The sequence below is a fragment of the Gorilla gorilla genome, chromosome 14 (assembly GCF_029281585.2).
Source record: "Gorilla gorilla gorilla isolate KB3781 chromosome 14, NHGRI_mGorGor1-v2.1_pri, whole genome shotgun sequence".
NCBI classification, from domain to species: Eukaryota; Metazoa; Chordata; class Mammalia; order Primates; family Hominidae; genus Gorilla; species Gorilla gorilla.
This window is the reverse complement of record NC_073238.2, coordinates 57,497,143-57,514,723: the sequence shown is the minus strand read 5'-3', so window position 1 is coordinate 57,514,723 and position 17,581 is coordinate 57,497,143. Positions and strand designations below refer to the sequence as shown.

The window sequence follows — 17,581 nt, the reverse complement described above, 5'->3', positions numbered from 1 at the left end:
ATTTATTCATGAGGATCCATACCTACTCAATTTAAAAACACTTCTAACAATTCTATCTTAGCTCCCCAATAGGCCCTATTTCTCCACACACTCAGAAATTTTTAGCATGGTATTATAAATCAGTTTCCTGTATGCTTTCCCAAAGATTATTCATCTTTGAAATAAAACATGTTAAAGTAGCTATAATCAAACACAGTTTTAATGAACAGAGTTTAATGAAAACATGGACAAAAATCTAAGATAACTTGTGCCAAATTTACCACTTGTGCAGAGAATTACTTGGTATGCGGGGAGCAGTACCTAGGAGCCTAACTTTACATAATTACTTTTCTACTCTTGGGCAAATAGATCAATTGTATAAAAGATTTGATCTTTAGTTATAAATAGAAGTGATGACCTTATTTATAGAGTTTAAGAGATCTGGTGTTTTTTATTGACATGCACAGAATCTACATAAACCCATATATGGTTTTTGGCTTTTAACTTTATAGGAAATCAATGTGTTGACAGTTGCATTAGTCAACCAAGACCGAGAGAACAATATTGAGAAAAGAAGCCAAGGCTTAAAATCAGAGAAAGAAGCTCTGCTAATAGGTAAGGAAATTCTGTTTTCTTCATCTGTTCTCTTAAATAATTATTAGGTAATTAACTTAATATTTTAGTTATTAACTTATTAATTTAAACAGCATTGCCTTCTGGTAAAAGGTGAGATTAATTTCATCAAGATTATATTACATACATTTCAAATTAGTGGCATACAAACTAATGGGGGTTTTGCCTTTCTGTAACTGTATATATTAACTGATTATCAGACATGAAACTGAGTTCAAGAATACGCTAATTTGCATCTCACATGTTACAAATCTGAATTTCAAAGCTTGGGCATGTCACTTCCAACTGGAGGCCAGGTTGCATCTAGTTCCAAACCAAGCCATATCCCCAGGCTCAAGAGCAGCTTTGAACCCTGAGATTAAACTCTAAGCCCCTTAGCAGAGGCCACATCCTAAAGTCACTCCCAAGGCTAGACCTGCAATGCTGACAAATAGGGCCATGCAGGGTACTGATGCTAGGCTAATCCAGGACAATCGGCTTCAGGCTTCCCTGTCCAAGTATGGATCCTTTTGTCCAGGATGAACAAAAGAAGCATCCTCAGTGGATCCAGATGTCTTACTTATTTTCACAAGGAAGAATTCTTGATGAGGATGTGCTGGCAGTGTGCATGGAAGCCCATCTTAGATGCCTATATGTTTAAGGCTGTCTTTGAAGCCCTCAAATTCAGAGGAAGGGAAGCCACCACCCTCATGCTGTGATGCACAGAACTGATTCAAGCTGCACCTTGGCACTGACCCCAATGTGGGGTTGCCAGGTGAGACTGGCTCCATGGTGGCATGGTTAAGACTGAAGAATGAGGCCAATGTACATGCAAGACAAACTGTTCTTCAGCAGTTCATTATCTGGCAGAAATAGTGCCTGGTTGCATTTTTTTTTTTTTTTTTTGAGACAGGGTCTCACTCTGTTGACCAGGCTGGAGTGCAATGGCACAATCTCGGCTCACTGCAACTTCCTCCTGCCGGGTTCAAGTGATTCTCCTGCCTCAGCCTCTCTAGTGGCTGGGATTACAGGTGCACACCACCACGCCCAGCTAATTTTGTATTTTTAGTAGAGATGGGGTTTTGCCATGTTGGCCAGGCTGGTCTCAAACTCCTGACCTCAGGTGATCCACCCGCCTTGGCCTCTCAAAGTGCTGGGATTACAGGCATGAGCCACCGCGCCTGGTCCCTGGGTGCATTTTGTAAATACTGCATGTGCTCACCTAAAAATGACAGGTACAACACGACCTAGAGAAGCTGGCACATGAGGAATTAAATTCAAAAGACAGTCCAGAGTCCATCCATCATATATAGATTTTTCAACTACAGGGTTATTGAATATGACATCAACTTAGAGATACTGCAAGGAAAACCAATTATTTTTTTTTTGCTCTGATGATATACAGCTGTAATAACATGCCATGCATGAGTCTCAGAAGACATGCTGATGTGCTATCAGTTCCAGGAACCCAAAACGAACCCATATGTAGTTGGTAACTGGATTTTTCTTCTATTGGAAAACATGTCCAAGTCTGACAACTGTTTCTCTGTCACTCAGTGTGACCAAGGTGTGATTTTTTCCCTATAATGCTTTTAGGGTATGAACAAAGCAATTAATGATCTGCAGTAAACTTTTCCCTCTTTAAGTAGGAAGAATTCTGTCCACTTCAAGGTTAAAAGAATGGGAACCAATCTCTATTTTTTTATTTCCTTCCTTTCACTAGAGATAGCTGCTTCTTTTATGTTTTAATTGGAGAACACAGTTCATTTAAAATGTTTTCTAAGTAGTTATTAGGTTTTATTTATATATGTACACACATACATGTACTTTTTTCAGTTGGCTACTTCAAATATTTTTAAATGATGTGCTTTATATGCAGTACATTAATGGGAGTAGGTAGGAAGATTACATTTATAACATGCTATGCCTGCTGATGTCTTTGGTATCACAAAAAACTATATAAAATTAGTTAATTCAAGTGTGTTAGAAAGAAAAATATTAGTCAGGATCTCCAATAAAAAGCATATACAACCAACTCTAAATTTTCCAAGACTTTTCCCCTCACTGTTGGTCTTTTGAACTAGTTTACTAATATTAGCATTTGAAGTTAGGAGTAGAGCAAAAGAGAAACAGGGGGTGACACTTATTTTGAATCAATATATGAGAATATTTAGGTAGAAGGGAGGCCAGAGACTTAAGTGATTAAAATAAACTTAGGAGTTTAACTTTCCCTTCAGTTATCCATTACCTTGCTACCTTTCTCAATATTTTATTTTATTATTCTTAATGACAGTTTGGCAACAGATGTGATTTCCTTGCCAAACCCACTTCCAAAACATCTATATACTTCTACTCTTTCATATAATCCTCCAAAAGAGGATAATCCTCCAAAGAGAGAATAATCCTCCAAAAGAATGCCACAATGGGGAAGAGTTTCCAAGACCGGCAAAATGGATCCTGCCAAAAGCTGCAGTTGCTGCCTGCCACTAAATGATCCTATCTACTCATTGAGTTTGGTCATTCCTACTTTGTAGATACCTGAATCTTGCGTCCATAAAGAGCTCCCCTGAAGCTTCTGGAATCTAGATACAGACTGTGGTAGGGACAAAACTGCTCTGGACCAGAATAGAGAAAAAGGATTTCCTGGTGCTGGGGCTACACTTTTCTGAAGAATTCTCATACACTGAATGATTCTAGGAGCCCTCTGGCCTTCTGGTACATCTGGAGCAGTCATAAATACTCTTTGCAATTCCCCCTGAAATCTTCCCTTGGAATAATTAAGTCAGTAGAGAGGACACAAAAGTCATGCTCTAGGCCAGCCTAGAAGGCCAAGGACACAGCAGAAAATCTCCCACAACTTGGAAACATTAATTGGCAAAATCGTCATCACATCTGCATGCTTATAGTGTATGCTGTATGCCAATATAGTCAGATGATCAGTGCCCTCTTGGGGCACATAAATGTTATATAAGAAACGCACACTGGCACAAAGCATTCCCTGGAAGAGAAAGGGAGTGAGAAAAAAGCTCTTCAAATGGATTCCATCTACAGAAAGAATAAAACTGAGGCTAGAACTTCCTAAACAATGAGCAATTCTAGTTACATATAATTATTTGTGACACTGATTTATCTGGGCAAAAGGGTGTATTCTGCCCAGACATTGTTATGACTATTGTATAAAACTAGAGTCTTTATTTCAAGGCATAAAGTTGATACTTATTAGAGAGGATCCGTGGGATTTCATTGACATAATCTGGAATTTTGCAGATCTGGATCCTGAGTATTATTAGAGTTCGACCATTCTGATGGACTTTCTTCTTGACAATTAATGAGTCTTCCAATTCAACTAAAGAAGACAGGCCCCTGGAAAATACTTTATTATTGTGATTTCTGGGTTATTCATTTTGTAATCAATTTTTGTGGAGACAGGTTGACATATAATTGGACCTTAGAGAATTCTATTTTTATGGGGGCATTGCAGGGTAGCATTTTGTTTCATAATGCTATAGTAACCACACATAAGGTCAGCTTGACATTGCTCAATGTCTATGCCAGAACTAGTTCATTTCACATATGGCCTACATGTTGGATTGGCATACACTGAAGTTGTTTGGGATAGAATGAGTCATTACTTTTGATTTGGGGCCAAAGTTTTAGAGCTGTGTTTGGCTGGATATTGTTATAAAGGCAAAATGGATCAAATTTTTTTTATTGACAAGCTAATAGTTCTGCAGAGAGCTGAGAGTATAACTCTCTGGGTCCGTATCACTCTACATTCTCTTGCTTTTTATTATAATTCCAACACAATAGATTTCAATCCCAGCAGCTCTGATTGACACCCTGTTGATGCTAGTCATTGTAAATACTATCCAGATATAGTCAAAAACTTCTCCACAACTTTTAACTGTAACAAAGCAGCTTTTCTCTAAAACCTCCCTGGTCCCCTGAGAACTGTCCTCAGGTTGACAATGATTGGGCAAACTTTCTTACATATCCTGAGTCCTCTGCAGATCAGGACATACACATCATTTCCATCACAGTCACCATCTCACACGTGCACAAAACCAGACTATACCAGAAGCCGAATGCTCCTCCTAATGTGGGTATAAAGAAACAGCTGAGTAGAATATGGAAAAATATTTTTAAAGAAGGTTAAGCAATAATTTTTGGTGATTTCAGTGAATAAAGTTGAGGCTATATTTAGGCTGTACCTGAGAAAAGTAATCTTGGGAGTATGTTCCTCTCTGAAAACTACTGACCATAAAGAATGAATCATTGACCTAAATCTTGTTTCCAAGGCACAAATGTCCATATCAATAAATCAACAAACATTTGTCAAGAGCCTACGATAAGAATAATCAGTCTTCATTGTGGAAAAGAATTATCTAGGCAGCCTATTTATCAGGCAGAATCTTTAGCCCCACACACAGGTGTGGTGGTGGCTCACGCCTAAAATCCTAGCACCTTGGGAGGCCGAGGCAGGAGGATCACTTGAGCTCAGGAGTTCAAGACCAGCCTAGGCAATATAGTGAGACTCCCATCTCTACAAAAAAAAAAAAAAAAAAGTTAGCTGGGCATGGTGGCATGCACCTGTAGTCCCAACTACTTGGGGGGCTGAGTTGGAAGGATCTCTTGAGCCCACGAGCATCAGGCTGCAGTGAGCTGTGAGCAGCACCACTGCGCAACTGCCTGGGTGATAGAGTGAGACCCTGTCAAAAAAGAAAAAAAAGAAAGTGATCCTGTTCATTGCAATACTAATATCTGAGAGGATGCTAAAGCAGGCATATCTGGTACTATGTTTTGAGAAACGCTGGCCTGATTTATGCTATCCCATGCGTTAACTGATGGTGGAAAGATGATCTCCCCTCAAGAAGTTCATAGATAATGAGAAAGAATGCAGTTAATTACAATGAACTGTGGTTCGTAGTAAAATCAGAGACACAGAGAAGGAGCTACTTATGCTACAGATGCCTTGTCAGAAGAAAGGACAGCTGAGCTAGTCCTAAAGGATGAAGAGGTTTTCACTGGATGGATAAGGTTGTTAAGGGCATTTCAGGTACCAGGAACAATTTACTACTAAGAGGTTCAAATACAGTCTGAGGGGTTTAATCGAAAAAATAAGACAGACAAATATTACAACACAAAACTAACTAACCAACCATACAAGATCAGGTTTTGTACTCACCAAGTAAGTGGAACAAACTTTTTTGGAAAATTAAAGCTTTTTGGAATCCCAAGGCACTGAGAAGCATCAGCCCAAACCACAAGTGTTTGATCGGTTTCCTACAGTTTCTCTCCACTTCCCATATACACTTCATCACTCTGCAGCTGCCCACAGACAACTGTCCCCTCAGGGCTTACTAGGAGACCCAGATTTTGCATGGCTTTTTTTCCTTCTGATTCTCCAACATCCGTGGACCATTTATATGGGCGTTAACATGAAACAAGACTATTTCAGGCTGGTTTATGGTCAGGCCTCTGGTAATTCCCAGCAAGATGTGACTGTATCTAGAGACACAGCTGTTCATCTGCAGAGCCAAGGTCTCTGGAAAGCCCCAAGGTGCTCCTCTATCCCAGTGAGCTGATGGGCCCCAGGGTCTTTTGAAGCTTCCTAGGAGACTATCAACCAGTGTAGGTGTAGAGAAAGCTAATCTCAGCCAGAACTTTAGAACCTGACACAGAGAGTTTGGAATGAAAACTCCAAGCAGCCTGGGGGTAGTGGGGAGTATATTCTGGCAATATTCCATTTCTCATTCCACTCAAAGAGAATAATGTGCTGACCAAACTGAATGCGCAAAGTGATAGTTTATTCTCATCGGGTAACCAATATAATTAAACTATAACAGGGCTAACCCATCCCACTCCCATCTTTTGTATAAGGATGCAAAGGAGAAACCATAATACCTAATGATCTCTAAGCAGCCCTGAGCGGTGGGGGAGGGGGAGTGGTCCTAAATATCTGTGGATTGAGGCATTTCATCCACTGGGTAATCTAAGGCAAATCACTTATCCAAACCACTGTGGTAAGTGTGTAAGCCCTCATACTGCATAAAATTAGGAAGTTTGATTAGATGGTCCTTTTCAACTCAATTTTCTGTAATATATGAGGACTATTATGAAAGCTGCATTACCCCTTAGTGATCTTTTATGTAAGTGGAGCATCATGTGCATCAATATATAAACATGAACTCTACTATCTTGTACCTTTGCAACAAACGAGAAGGAAAATCTGTCTTGACACCATGACCCCTTTCCACCAACCGTCCATTTCCTGCCCCTGTCCAAAGCAGGATTCCTCCAACGCACTATGCTCACAGTCACCATTCCCTCCTCCCCTCTCTCTCCAGCCTACTCCAGTCTGACTTGCGTCCTCACACCAAAACCATTCTTTTCCACATCACCAGAGAATTTTATGTCACCAATTTCTCAACTCCCTCTACCTGGCAGCTACTTTACGTGGTTGACTACTCACATCTTCTGGAAATACTTCTCTCCGCCATCATGATGCCACACTTTCTTATTGATTAAACCCTCTCAGAGTCCTCTGATGAGTTTTCCTCAGCTTACCTCTAAATTTTGGGCTTCTCCAGCCTTCAGTCTTGAGGCCTCTTCTCTACCTAGGTAATCTCAATGAATACTTTGGCTTCAAATCCCTTTTTGTTGCCATTGCAAATGTTTACCATCTCCAGCTGCCATTTAATATTCTTCACTTAGATGCTAATGCACATCTCAAATTTAATGAGGACAAAACAGAACTCCCGATTCCCCTTTTTCCTGCCCTAATGTGCTCCTTCCCCAATATTCTCATCTGAGAAAATAGTCCCACCCAGTTGCTGAAGTGAAAAACTGTTTACTCATCTTTCATTCTTCCCCAGCCTCACTGCTCACACCAGCCCCCTGGCTCTCCCTTTGGAGTCCGCTTCTCCCTTTGCAGTCCAGATCATGACTCACCACTCCAGTCTCGTGCAAACACTTCCAACTGGCCTCCCAGTTCCCCCTCTGCTCTACCCTCCATACAGCAGCTTGAGGGAAGTTTTTAAAACATAATTCAGATCATGTCAAGCACCTGCTTAGAACCACTCTTTTGGTTTCCTGCCACATTTAGAATTTAAATCTAATCCAAACTCTTTCCCCTGGCACACAAGGTCCTGTGTGATCTGGCCCCCACCTACCTCTAAACACATGTGCCATTCTCCAGCCCAGTGTGTTCTGCCAGCTCACTTCCACCTCAGGGCCTTTGCACTATATGTGGCCTGTACCTGGAATGGTCTCCCCCAGGCTTTCCATGGCTGACTCCTTCTCATCTCACACTTGAGAAGGTCTGCTTTCTCAGGGAGAGGCCTTCACATAATCGCTGTATTAGTCCATTCCCATGCTGCTGATAAAGACATATCCAAAACTGGGTATTTTATAAAGAAAAAGAGGTTTAATGGACTTACAGTTCCACAGGGCTGGGGAGGCCTCACAATCATGGCAGAAGGTGGAAGGCAAAAGGCATGTCTTACATGGCAGCAAACAAGAAAGAAGAACCAAGTGAAAGAAGTTTCCCCTTATAAAACCATCCGATCTCGTGAGACTTATTCACTAGCATGAGAACAGTATGGGGTAACTGCCCCTATGATTCAGTTATCTCCCACTGGGTCCCTCCCACAACATGTGGGAATTATGGGAGCTATAATTCAATGAGATTTGGGCGGGGGGACATAGCCAAACCACATCAATCGCTTTGTGTAAGGTAGCATTCCAGCAAACTGCAGGTTGCTGTCTCTTCTGTCCTCTTCCCTGATGTGTTTTCTTCATTGTGCTAAGCACTATCTAAAAATTTTTATTTTTCATCTTTGTGTTTATTATCTGTGTTGCTCACCTGGAATAAAAGTTCCACAGGACCAGCCCCTTGCCTATCTTATACAATGCTGTGCCTCTAGCACCTTGCCACCTCCTGGCTGCTAAGTGTTTCAAGTATTAAAATAAGTGATGAAGCAGTACAAATCTGGCACTATTTGGTTAATTTAAATACTGCATCTTTAGTCTTAGTGAGACCCAATAATGTAAATAAACTAGATGGTTTTGATGGGAGAAGCTCAGAGTGCTTTTGGGTAGCCAATTTAAATGGGCCTTCCTAACAAGGTTTGCCACAGGCCTCTAGAGCTAGTTAGTTTCTCTTTCTAAAGTAGTTTTTAAGATTCTGAGATGTGCAAAAAGCCCAATAGTACTGACAACCTCCTTTGTTCTTTTAAAATTTTTTAAAATTAGGCACTTAAAATTTTTTTTCCACTTTTGGAAACCCATTCTCAAATATGGAGGCCTTCTACATCTCCATGGAAACAAGCAAGTCCAATTGTTGAGCCATCCCCTTGGAGATCCACCAGTTCAGTAACAGCTAAATCCACCACCCTCCATTCCTAGTGTTCATTTTACCAAGCCTTTAGGTCTATTCCAGAGGACCATAAAATAGTCTCCATATTCCAGGTTTGTGGTATTTTTCATTAACTTTTGAGTTACAGCCATCCTTTTTCCATCCCCAGGAAATGTCCCAGTTCCTTTAAAAAAAAAAAAAAAAGCTGCAAAGGGGCTTTACTTGTTTATTTAGAAAGATTCCCTCAAATGAACCTGATCCAAAATCACAGGGCCTAGAAACATTTTCTCAAGTGACATGACTGTTGCTTCTGTGGTGCCACAGGGATGGACAGATGCAGGAGTGGGAGGTGGGCTGAGGAGAGGCAAGGTACCGGGGAGGATGATGACTCATGCTTTCCTTTCTGCTGTGTCTCTAGCAACACTGGATAATTGGGTTGTCATCCACAGGAAAAGCTTGGGAAGCCTATTTGTGACTGCCTGCCTTGGCCCTACATATATCTAGTGGCAATTGCTGAACTCTTATAAGGAAAAGCTAATGGCTTCTTAATATCAGCTACCACAGAGATGGTTCTGAATACCCTGCTAAAAGAACACTCAAGTCCACGTCAGGATTTCTAATCTGATTTTAGAATCTGATTTTCTCCTTAGTTATGAGCAAAATAGTTGCAATGAAAATTTTCCTTGCTCAAAACATCCAAGTTACTCCATCCTTCTAAATCCATGACAGGATGGGTTAAGAGTAAGAATTTTCAGTGAATAATACCTCAAAGTTACCTGGTTTTTGAAAGATCTGTTACTACTTGTAGAAATGTTTAAGGTTCTTATTTATTCCCATTAATCAATAATAGACTAATAGAATTTTTAAACAAGTATACTGGAGATTTCCAGTTCTGGCAAATAAATACATTCAACATATACCTCTTATGAATGTGTACTATGTTCTGGATATGGAACCAGAACACACAAAGACTAAGAGCACAGCTCCTTGGGGTGCAGACCCAGGATTAGGGTTGAGAGATAGTAGACAGTGGAGGAACAAATCCATGTTCACAGAGGGTGCCAACTTCACAGAGGCACTCTAGGTCCTCCCATTTCTGGTGTCCCTAAATGACCCATGTCAACACTTCGTCTCCTAGGCTAAGGGTTATCAACCTCTCCCCCAACCCACCCCATCCTCCTCTGACTTGTTCTATTCATCCTACTAAAGACATTTATGTTAATAACCATACACCCATGGACATTTACAAAAGGCTGTAGGTTATGCAGATGTTGGAGACTCTCTGGCCAGGGGGAATATTAAATATGAAAAATATTGTTATCTATTTGCCTGGGGTAGTTTACTTAAGACTGCTCAAGTCTTATGCCCTCTTTCTCCATGGGAGACTTATACACCCTTGTCACCCCAAAGTCTGCAGTGCTACTGCCACTCCCTGTCTCAGCCCTGCTGCGTAAGCAGATGTCCACCCGAGGAATGCTGCTCCCCACCTTGCAGCAGCCCTCACCTCCCTGGGAGAACCCTGCAGGGGAGGAGGACAAAAAAAGCTTCCGACTAGGAGCACCCCCTCACCTGCTCACAAAGCCAAAGCTGACTCTTCCTTCTCCCTCCCCTGTCCTTCTCATGCCCATCACTTGTGGGAGGCTCTCTGTGGAAAGCAGTGGCCATAGTACCTGGGATGGTCAGTGAAAGCCCCACTCACCATCGTGAAACAGGGGATTCCCTCTACACGAACTGTGATTCAGCCCTTACTCTCTCATTCAACAAATAGAAGGACTAAGTTCCAGTATTTGATAGTACAGTAGGGAAATTATAGTTAACAATAATTTACTGTATACTTCAGAATAGCTAGAAGAAAAGATTTGGGATGTTCTCAACACAAAGAAATGATAAATGTCTGAGGTGATGGCCATGCAAATTATCCTGATTTTATCATTACACATTGTATACAGGTATCAAAATATGCCAGGTACCCAAAAAATATGTACAAATATTATATATCAATTAAAAACTTTGTAAAACAAAAAAGGAAATGCAAATGAAAATAATCATTTTTAAATAGTTCTACTATATTCTAATTTTTTTAAAGAAATCACTCCTGAGCTTTTATATTTTAACTCTTATTAGTAATAGAATTACTTAGAATGCCACTTCACCAGAATTGAGAATTTCAGTTACAGGGAAGTAGCTGCCAGGTCTCTAAAATTAAAATATAAGTAAATAAATAAGGGGAGGGGACAACACAATGCTCCCTGAGTACATTAAAAGTGGCTATTTTTCCACTTAAAGATATTTTTAAAGTATCATCATTGCCTTCTACCATTGCCATTATTTCAAAAAAGGACATTTTGACAAGAAAAAAGGAAGAATATAACCTCAGAATGAAGTGGTAGTTCTTTGTATCTCAGGAAGAACAGGTCAGTCTTTAAAAACTGAGATTCTACCTTTACAGGGAAATGTGGGAATTGTTTCTACCTCCCCATCTCACTGTCATCCTCTAGAAGCCCTGGGAAAGCAACATTCTGAGGACAGGTCTTGGAGAGTCCCTTTGGTTTTCTGTTCTCAGCCTGAGGATGAACTGGGAACTTTTCTTTAAAAACTTGACACTCATCCCATAGCATCAGGGAGCCATGAAACCCTATGGCAGGCAGATCAATCCAAGGTCACCTACAAATATAGGATGACCTAGTACAAGAATGCTGTGTGCACCTGTGCCCACCCAGATGGCGTTTCATACAGGTGAGGGTCTGCCCTGGCTCCCAAGCATGAAGGCTCACAAAAAACAGAACATGAAGGCTTACCCTCAGATTTAATTCATCTTGAAACTTTTTTAACAGAAAGCTAAAACTATCAGTCTGAGGACAACTTTTCTTCCTTTTTCAACGTTTATTTTAGAATCCAGGGGTACATGTGCAGGATTGTTACAGAGGCCTATTGCATGACTCTGAGGTTTGGGGTATGACTGAACCCATCCCCTGGTAATGAGCATAATCCCTAATAGGGAGATTCTCAGCCCTTTCCTTCGTCCCTCTCTCCCGCCTCTAGCAGTCCCCAGTGTCTACTGTTCTCCTTCTTATGTCCATGAGTACCCACTGTTAAGCTCCCACTTATAAGAACATGCAATATTTGGTTTTATTTCTGCATTAGTTCACTTAGGATAATGGCCTCCAGGTGCATCAATGTTGCTGCAAAGGGCATCATTTCATTCTTTTTTATGGCTGCATAGTATTCCATGGTTCATACCACATTTTCTTTATGCAATCCACCACTGATGGGCACCTGAGCTGATTCCATGTGTTTGCTATCGTGAATAACAAGTGCACAACTTCTTAACAAAAAGCAGTCTACAGTTTTTGGAGTTGACTTCCTCATGTGCACTATTTTGATTTTGGATCCAGGAGCAGGGAGAAGAGGAAGGTAATGCTTTTTACTTCATTCCTGACTTCAACATCCAGCTTTTCATTTGTCAGTACAATGTTGACAGCTGATTTGCACGATGGAAGAGCCTTATAATTTATAATCAAACTGCAGCCAAACCATCCATTCCCAGACCTTTTAAAATGATCTTGTAAATTACAGCAGCAAGAAGGGGAGACTGAGCTGGCTCCTTTTAAACAAGAGCGACAACCAGAGAGAACAGCAAATGTTTCAGGAAGAATTTGGGCTTCCTTCAATGGCAGTTGGGGGAAATATAGATTAAATACTTTTCATATCTAGCAACTGTAATTATCAGGAAAATTTGAGGTGGTGTGATTTCTGACACAGTTGTATGAGCCATTTTCATACTGCAAAGTCCACTGAGGGAAAGAAAAGATAATTTTATCCTTCCAATAACTGTAATTTTATATTGGTAAATCAAGCATAAAATTGGTAGTTGAAATGCTTCCAGGAGTCTTTGTTTTGAAATACCTTTATTCAGCTGTATATTATCTCAGAGTCTAGCTTTGCTAACTACTATCATTCCAGGAGATAAAGTGTTCTGTTTGCCATGTTACTCTTACTGCCTTCAGAATGTGCTATTATTGAATGCTTGTTGAGTGCTGCTAGAAATGGCAAGACCATAACTCAGCCTGACAAAATAGTCACTGGGGTTAGACAGCATTATTTAACAGAGACTCTCATATGCCTTTGAATAATTTCCAATGTTTGCCTTTTTAATTGAGGTATCATATCAACGTTTCTTCACGTCCATCCTTTTGGAGCCAACATAGAATATCTTTGGTCATACATGCAGCAGCTGGACTCCAAGGTAAATTATTTTGCTCGAGTGAACTTTCGTTGCTCAAATTTAGCATGTTGATTGCTGCCTGCAGGTGGACTCTGCATGAACTGAACTAGGGCTGTAGCAGCCTATGGGGGTTGATCAGCCCTTCTCTTTTGCAAGGACCTCAGTTTTTGGCAGATTGTTCTCCTCTTTTTGCTTGCTTTTGTCTTTGTAAAAAGAAGAGCAGTTATCCAAAATGACAGTGACTTTTAGCAGATGCCAAATTAACTTGGAAAGCTTATGAGAGATTTAAAAATATAGGTTCACCTGAAAGTTCCCAAAATAAGGGTGAAATCAGGTGAGTGTGGCTAATAGAGCATTATCCTCAGACCATATTCTTATAGGATTCCATGTTCTGGACTTCACACAATCGAGGAAAAATTATCCCAAATAATATAAAGATCTGATATGACTCAAGAAAGCTGTATTAATGGCTGTTTTCCAGCGTTGTTCTCTAAGTAGAAAAAAGTGGCTGCAAAATTCTTCTCAGCTGTGCCCCTCCAGGCTCACATCCAGAGCCAGACATCATTCCTCACCTCCCTGAAGCTCAGTTTTTCCCATCCATAAATTAGCTGTACTCCTACCCCACTGCAGTATTTGTGTGCCCAAAGAGAAGAGACAAAAAGAATGTGATTTATGCGTCAAATTCATGTGAACAACGGAAGGGGTCCTGACAAAATAAAACAACATCATTAACCAATACTAGGGAAGCCCAGGAGCGGGGTGGACACAGAAGCAAAACAGAGAAGCTAGAGAAGCCAGCGAGTTGCCTGTCAAATTTCTGGTCATGAAGGAAAATGGAAATAAGTAAGAAGGTCCTCCATAGAGCACAGCAAAATGCATGGGATTGGTACGACCAGACCCGCAGCCTGCAGTGCTGTGTCCCTGAACAGACACAGATAAATCATGCTAAATTTTCAATGGCTAGCATGCATCAAATGACTATCATGTGTTCTTATTTTGATTCAAATAATCTTCCCAATACATGATCCCAAAACTGTTTAACCTCTTAAATGGATCTAACACTTCCCCTTTGAGAGGAATCTTTTCAGTCATACAGATTTCATGCCTTTCGTGACAGGGTAGAACAAAACAGGGTGAAAGGAGTTAGAGAATTTTAAAATTCTAGAGGTTCAGAATCACCTATTTTTTTCTCTGTGGTTTCCCCTCACATGCACAGGTAAGTAAGAGAAAGCATTCATGTTAAACTCGGATGAAATAAGAAGGACTTGCTGCACAATGTTCCTTTGTTGTCATATACATTTGAAGGATTTCTCTGCTGTTGTTTCCCCTTTACTGGTATTATTGTTCCTTAATATCACCACCACCTTTGCCTGGAGGATGAAACAAAACACTGCTTGCACCAATGTGTTTGGCAAAGAATAACCCCTCAAGAAATGATTCCTATTGTTGCTACCATCCTTCCCTTGTACTGTTGACATTTCTGTTCTCCCTTTCTGGAAGTCCCAAGTGGGAAGCCTTTGTTGAGAAGCAGCTGTTGTTTTAGTAGGAGCTGAAATGACCAAGAATCCACTTGTCATTTATCGAAGAATTTCAGGACACTTTGTTTCCTCCACTCCATCATCGCAGGCTGAGAATCTATGATGATCACCAGTGAAGTGTGTGTGCCTGCGTGTGTGTGTGCCTGCGTGTGTGTGTGTGTGTGTAAAATCATCTGGGAATGGGCAGGGATTGATAAGTAATGAATTGATTTGTTTTGGCTGGCGGGGAGGGGGTGGCGGGTAGAAGCTATTGTTCTATTCTTATCCTCAGGGCTCAGGTAAGATTTGTGACGTTCCCTTACCAGTCTCTGAGGAGAGAGAATTCACATGCCTTGTCCCTGGCCATTAGATGATGGGCCTTTCTGGATGGGATTCAGTCAAGGGAATTGTATCTCATCAAAGACTGGTACTTTTATTTTAGAAGGTGATGAAGAAAGTATTTCCCTCACAGAGGAAACACACGAGGTGTCCCCTGCCTACTCCCAGATAGCCCTCCATCTTCTGAATGAAACGCCCACTAGAGCTGTCAGGTTCCTTCTCATGCCTGGGGTAGAAAGTATATTGAAAAGGTACTCTAAAACTGCTGGGCACCAGGGATCAGACCACATGCTTTCTATTCCAGTGAGGCTGAGAGGATATTTAGACTTTTTAATCCAGAGAGCAAAATCCAGTGCCCACCCTGTACTGATGAGAACAGGGAAAGCAGGCTCAACCCAGTCCTGTAATGTCACTGTTGTGGTCAGGATTTCCCCAAAGGCTACATATGGGTGTAAGAATGACTAGGAATGGAAGGAATTAATTTAAATTATGCTGGGCATGTACATTGCACATGGCTTCCTAAAACCATGTAGCCCAATAATAAGCTATTTTCCAGTTAAATATTATTCCTGCTGTTGATATTTGCATATTTGCATATTTTTCTCTTCTTGGCCTTTTCTAAATTACCCACTCTCATTCACCCGGTTCTCTGGTATCAGAAACACTTGAAAAAGGAAGATTCATTCAGAGGAAAACAGGGTAAGGGTTGGGGGCGGCCATGGCTTCTGAAGCTTTGCTGAGTCAAAAATCATGCCCAGAGCACAGCAGGCAAACTCTTTAAAATAGGCAGCACTATGATGAAAATGGTTTCTATCAGTACATAGAATCTCCCATGTCGGCCCCAGGGCCCATCAAGCCCAACCTCTTGTCTCTCCGAAGCAGCCCAGAAGAAACATTTGACTTGAGCATTAGCAGATGAATACTTCTTACAGTCAAGAGGAGGGTTCGTCTGCTCTTCCCTGCTTATGTATCCTTTAGGAGATAAAGGCTCAGTTTTCCAAGCGTGTCTGGTTGCCCCCTCTACACATCTGCAGCCTCTTCCCAAGGCCCATGGTGTGGAAGATTTGGTTCTGAAAACCAGACTCGGCGTAATGTGGCCACAGAGGCTGGAGGATATAGAAGGACCTGCTATTTTGGCACGACACCACTGTGACCAGCTTGAGAGGTCATGGGCATGTGTTACATTTCCCACAGAGGGGAGAATCATTTGCACTTCTGTACTAATAGCATACCTCTGCAAACACAAAATTTAAATGTCTTGGCTATGGAAAGGAGATTCAGATCCTGTTTAATTAATTGGATAGCATTCTTTCCCAGACTATAGCCAGGTGATGAAGGTGGGGAAATGCTCTCAGTAGTGTTTATGAGATTGCCCACCTGAATGATCCTTAATAGTATGCATATTCTGGGGTTCTCCTTAAGAGCAGCCTGTCACAGTAATATCAATGAGTGATCCTTTAGACAGACTATAATGAATGTGTTTTTTAGATATTACAGCACTTCTGGAAGACACATGACAGCAGAGATAACAATACTCCCCACTTGACTACATAAAGAACAAAAAAAAGGCTGTGCACCACAGTGAGAGAAGTTGGTAAGGTTACCAGGGACCTAATGAATGCTGGGATAATTCACTGCTTTTCATGTACCCAGCACTGTCTTAGGGACCAGAGAAGAACAGGAGATGACCAAGGCACAAAAGAAATCTAAGATAGAACCCTGTTCTCAACAAGCTTGTAGCCTAGTTATGAAATGATTTGAGCATCAGACATGAACTAATGAAGTGCTAAATTGGGTAGGGAAGATACTCTCTGAACTAGGAGTTAGAGAAGGGTGAAATCTGTGAGTCATGATTAACAGCAAGGTACCTTCGAGTCCATGCTTCTTCTGGTGGCTTCCCTCTGGGATGCTTTAGCTAACATTGCCACATTTCTTTCCTTTCTCCTCTTTCTACCCACCCTTTCTTCTCTCCTTCCTGCCTTCATTTTCCTTCCATATTCTTTTCTCCTTTTAATTCTCTCCTGTTTATCTTCTTTCATCACATTTTTTCTGCCTCCTTCCCTTCCTCTACCAGTTTCTTGCTTCACTCCTTCGAATTCCTGACTTCTTGTCTTCTTTCCTCTTTTCCTTCTTTCTCCCTTCCTTCCTCCCCTCCCTTTGCCCCATCTACATTTTGTATTTCTCTCTGTGAACATTTATTGTGAGGTGTCTGTGTGTGCTAACACTGTGCCCTGCCCAGGATGTGAAGAATGAACAAGATTTAAATGTGCATTTAAAGGCTAGAAGTCAGTTTTGCCCATGGAAGGAAGTCTGGTTTTCAACTGGCTTCCCTGACGCTCCGGCCTCTGCCGGCGTCTTTTCAGTAGCCCAAACAGGAGCCCCTCTTCACCAGGCTTCCCTTGCCTGATGATACGGGGTATGGAGCCAACCATGATGAGAACAAATTGATTTGCATCTGCTTGTGTCCATTTGTACATGTGATTAGAGGCCGGGCAAGGAGGCAGTAGGCTTGGCCTAGAGTGAGCAAATTAAAAAATAAATCAAGCAGATTTT

At 41.2% G+C, this 17,581-nt stretch overlaps 1 protein-coding gene and 1 long non-coding RNA gene across 3 annotated transcripts in view; one reads left to right on the top strand and one right to left on the bottom strand.

Moving 5' to 3' along the window:
• The window catches only part of LOC134756983 (uncharacterized), a 173,830-nt gene that overhangs the window by 106,347 nt on the left and 49,902 nt on the right, over nucleotides 1-17,581 (bottom strand). The window lies entirely within an intron of this gene.
• Nucleotides 1-17,581, top strand: part of ENOX1 (ecto-NOX disulfide-thiol exchanger 1) — a 573,843-nt gene that overhangs the window by 549,786 nt on the left and 6,476 nt on the right. For both annotated transcript variants that reach the window (XM_063697309.1, XM_063697308.1), the window contains 2 exons: nucleotides 492-594; nucleotides 13,108-13,193. In XM_063697309.1, the coding sequence (XP_063553379.1) occupies nucleotides 492-594; nucleotides 13,108-13,193 (189 nt within the window). The remainder of the gene's footprint in view (nucleotides 1-491; nucleotides 595-13,107; nucleotides 13,194-17,581) is intronic.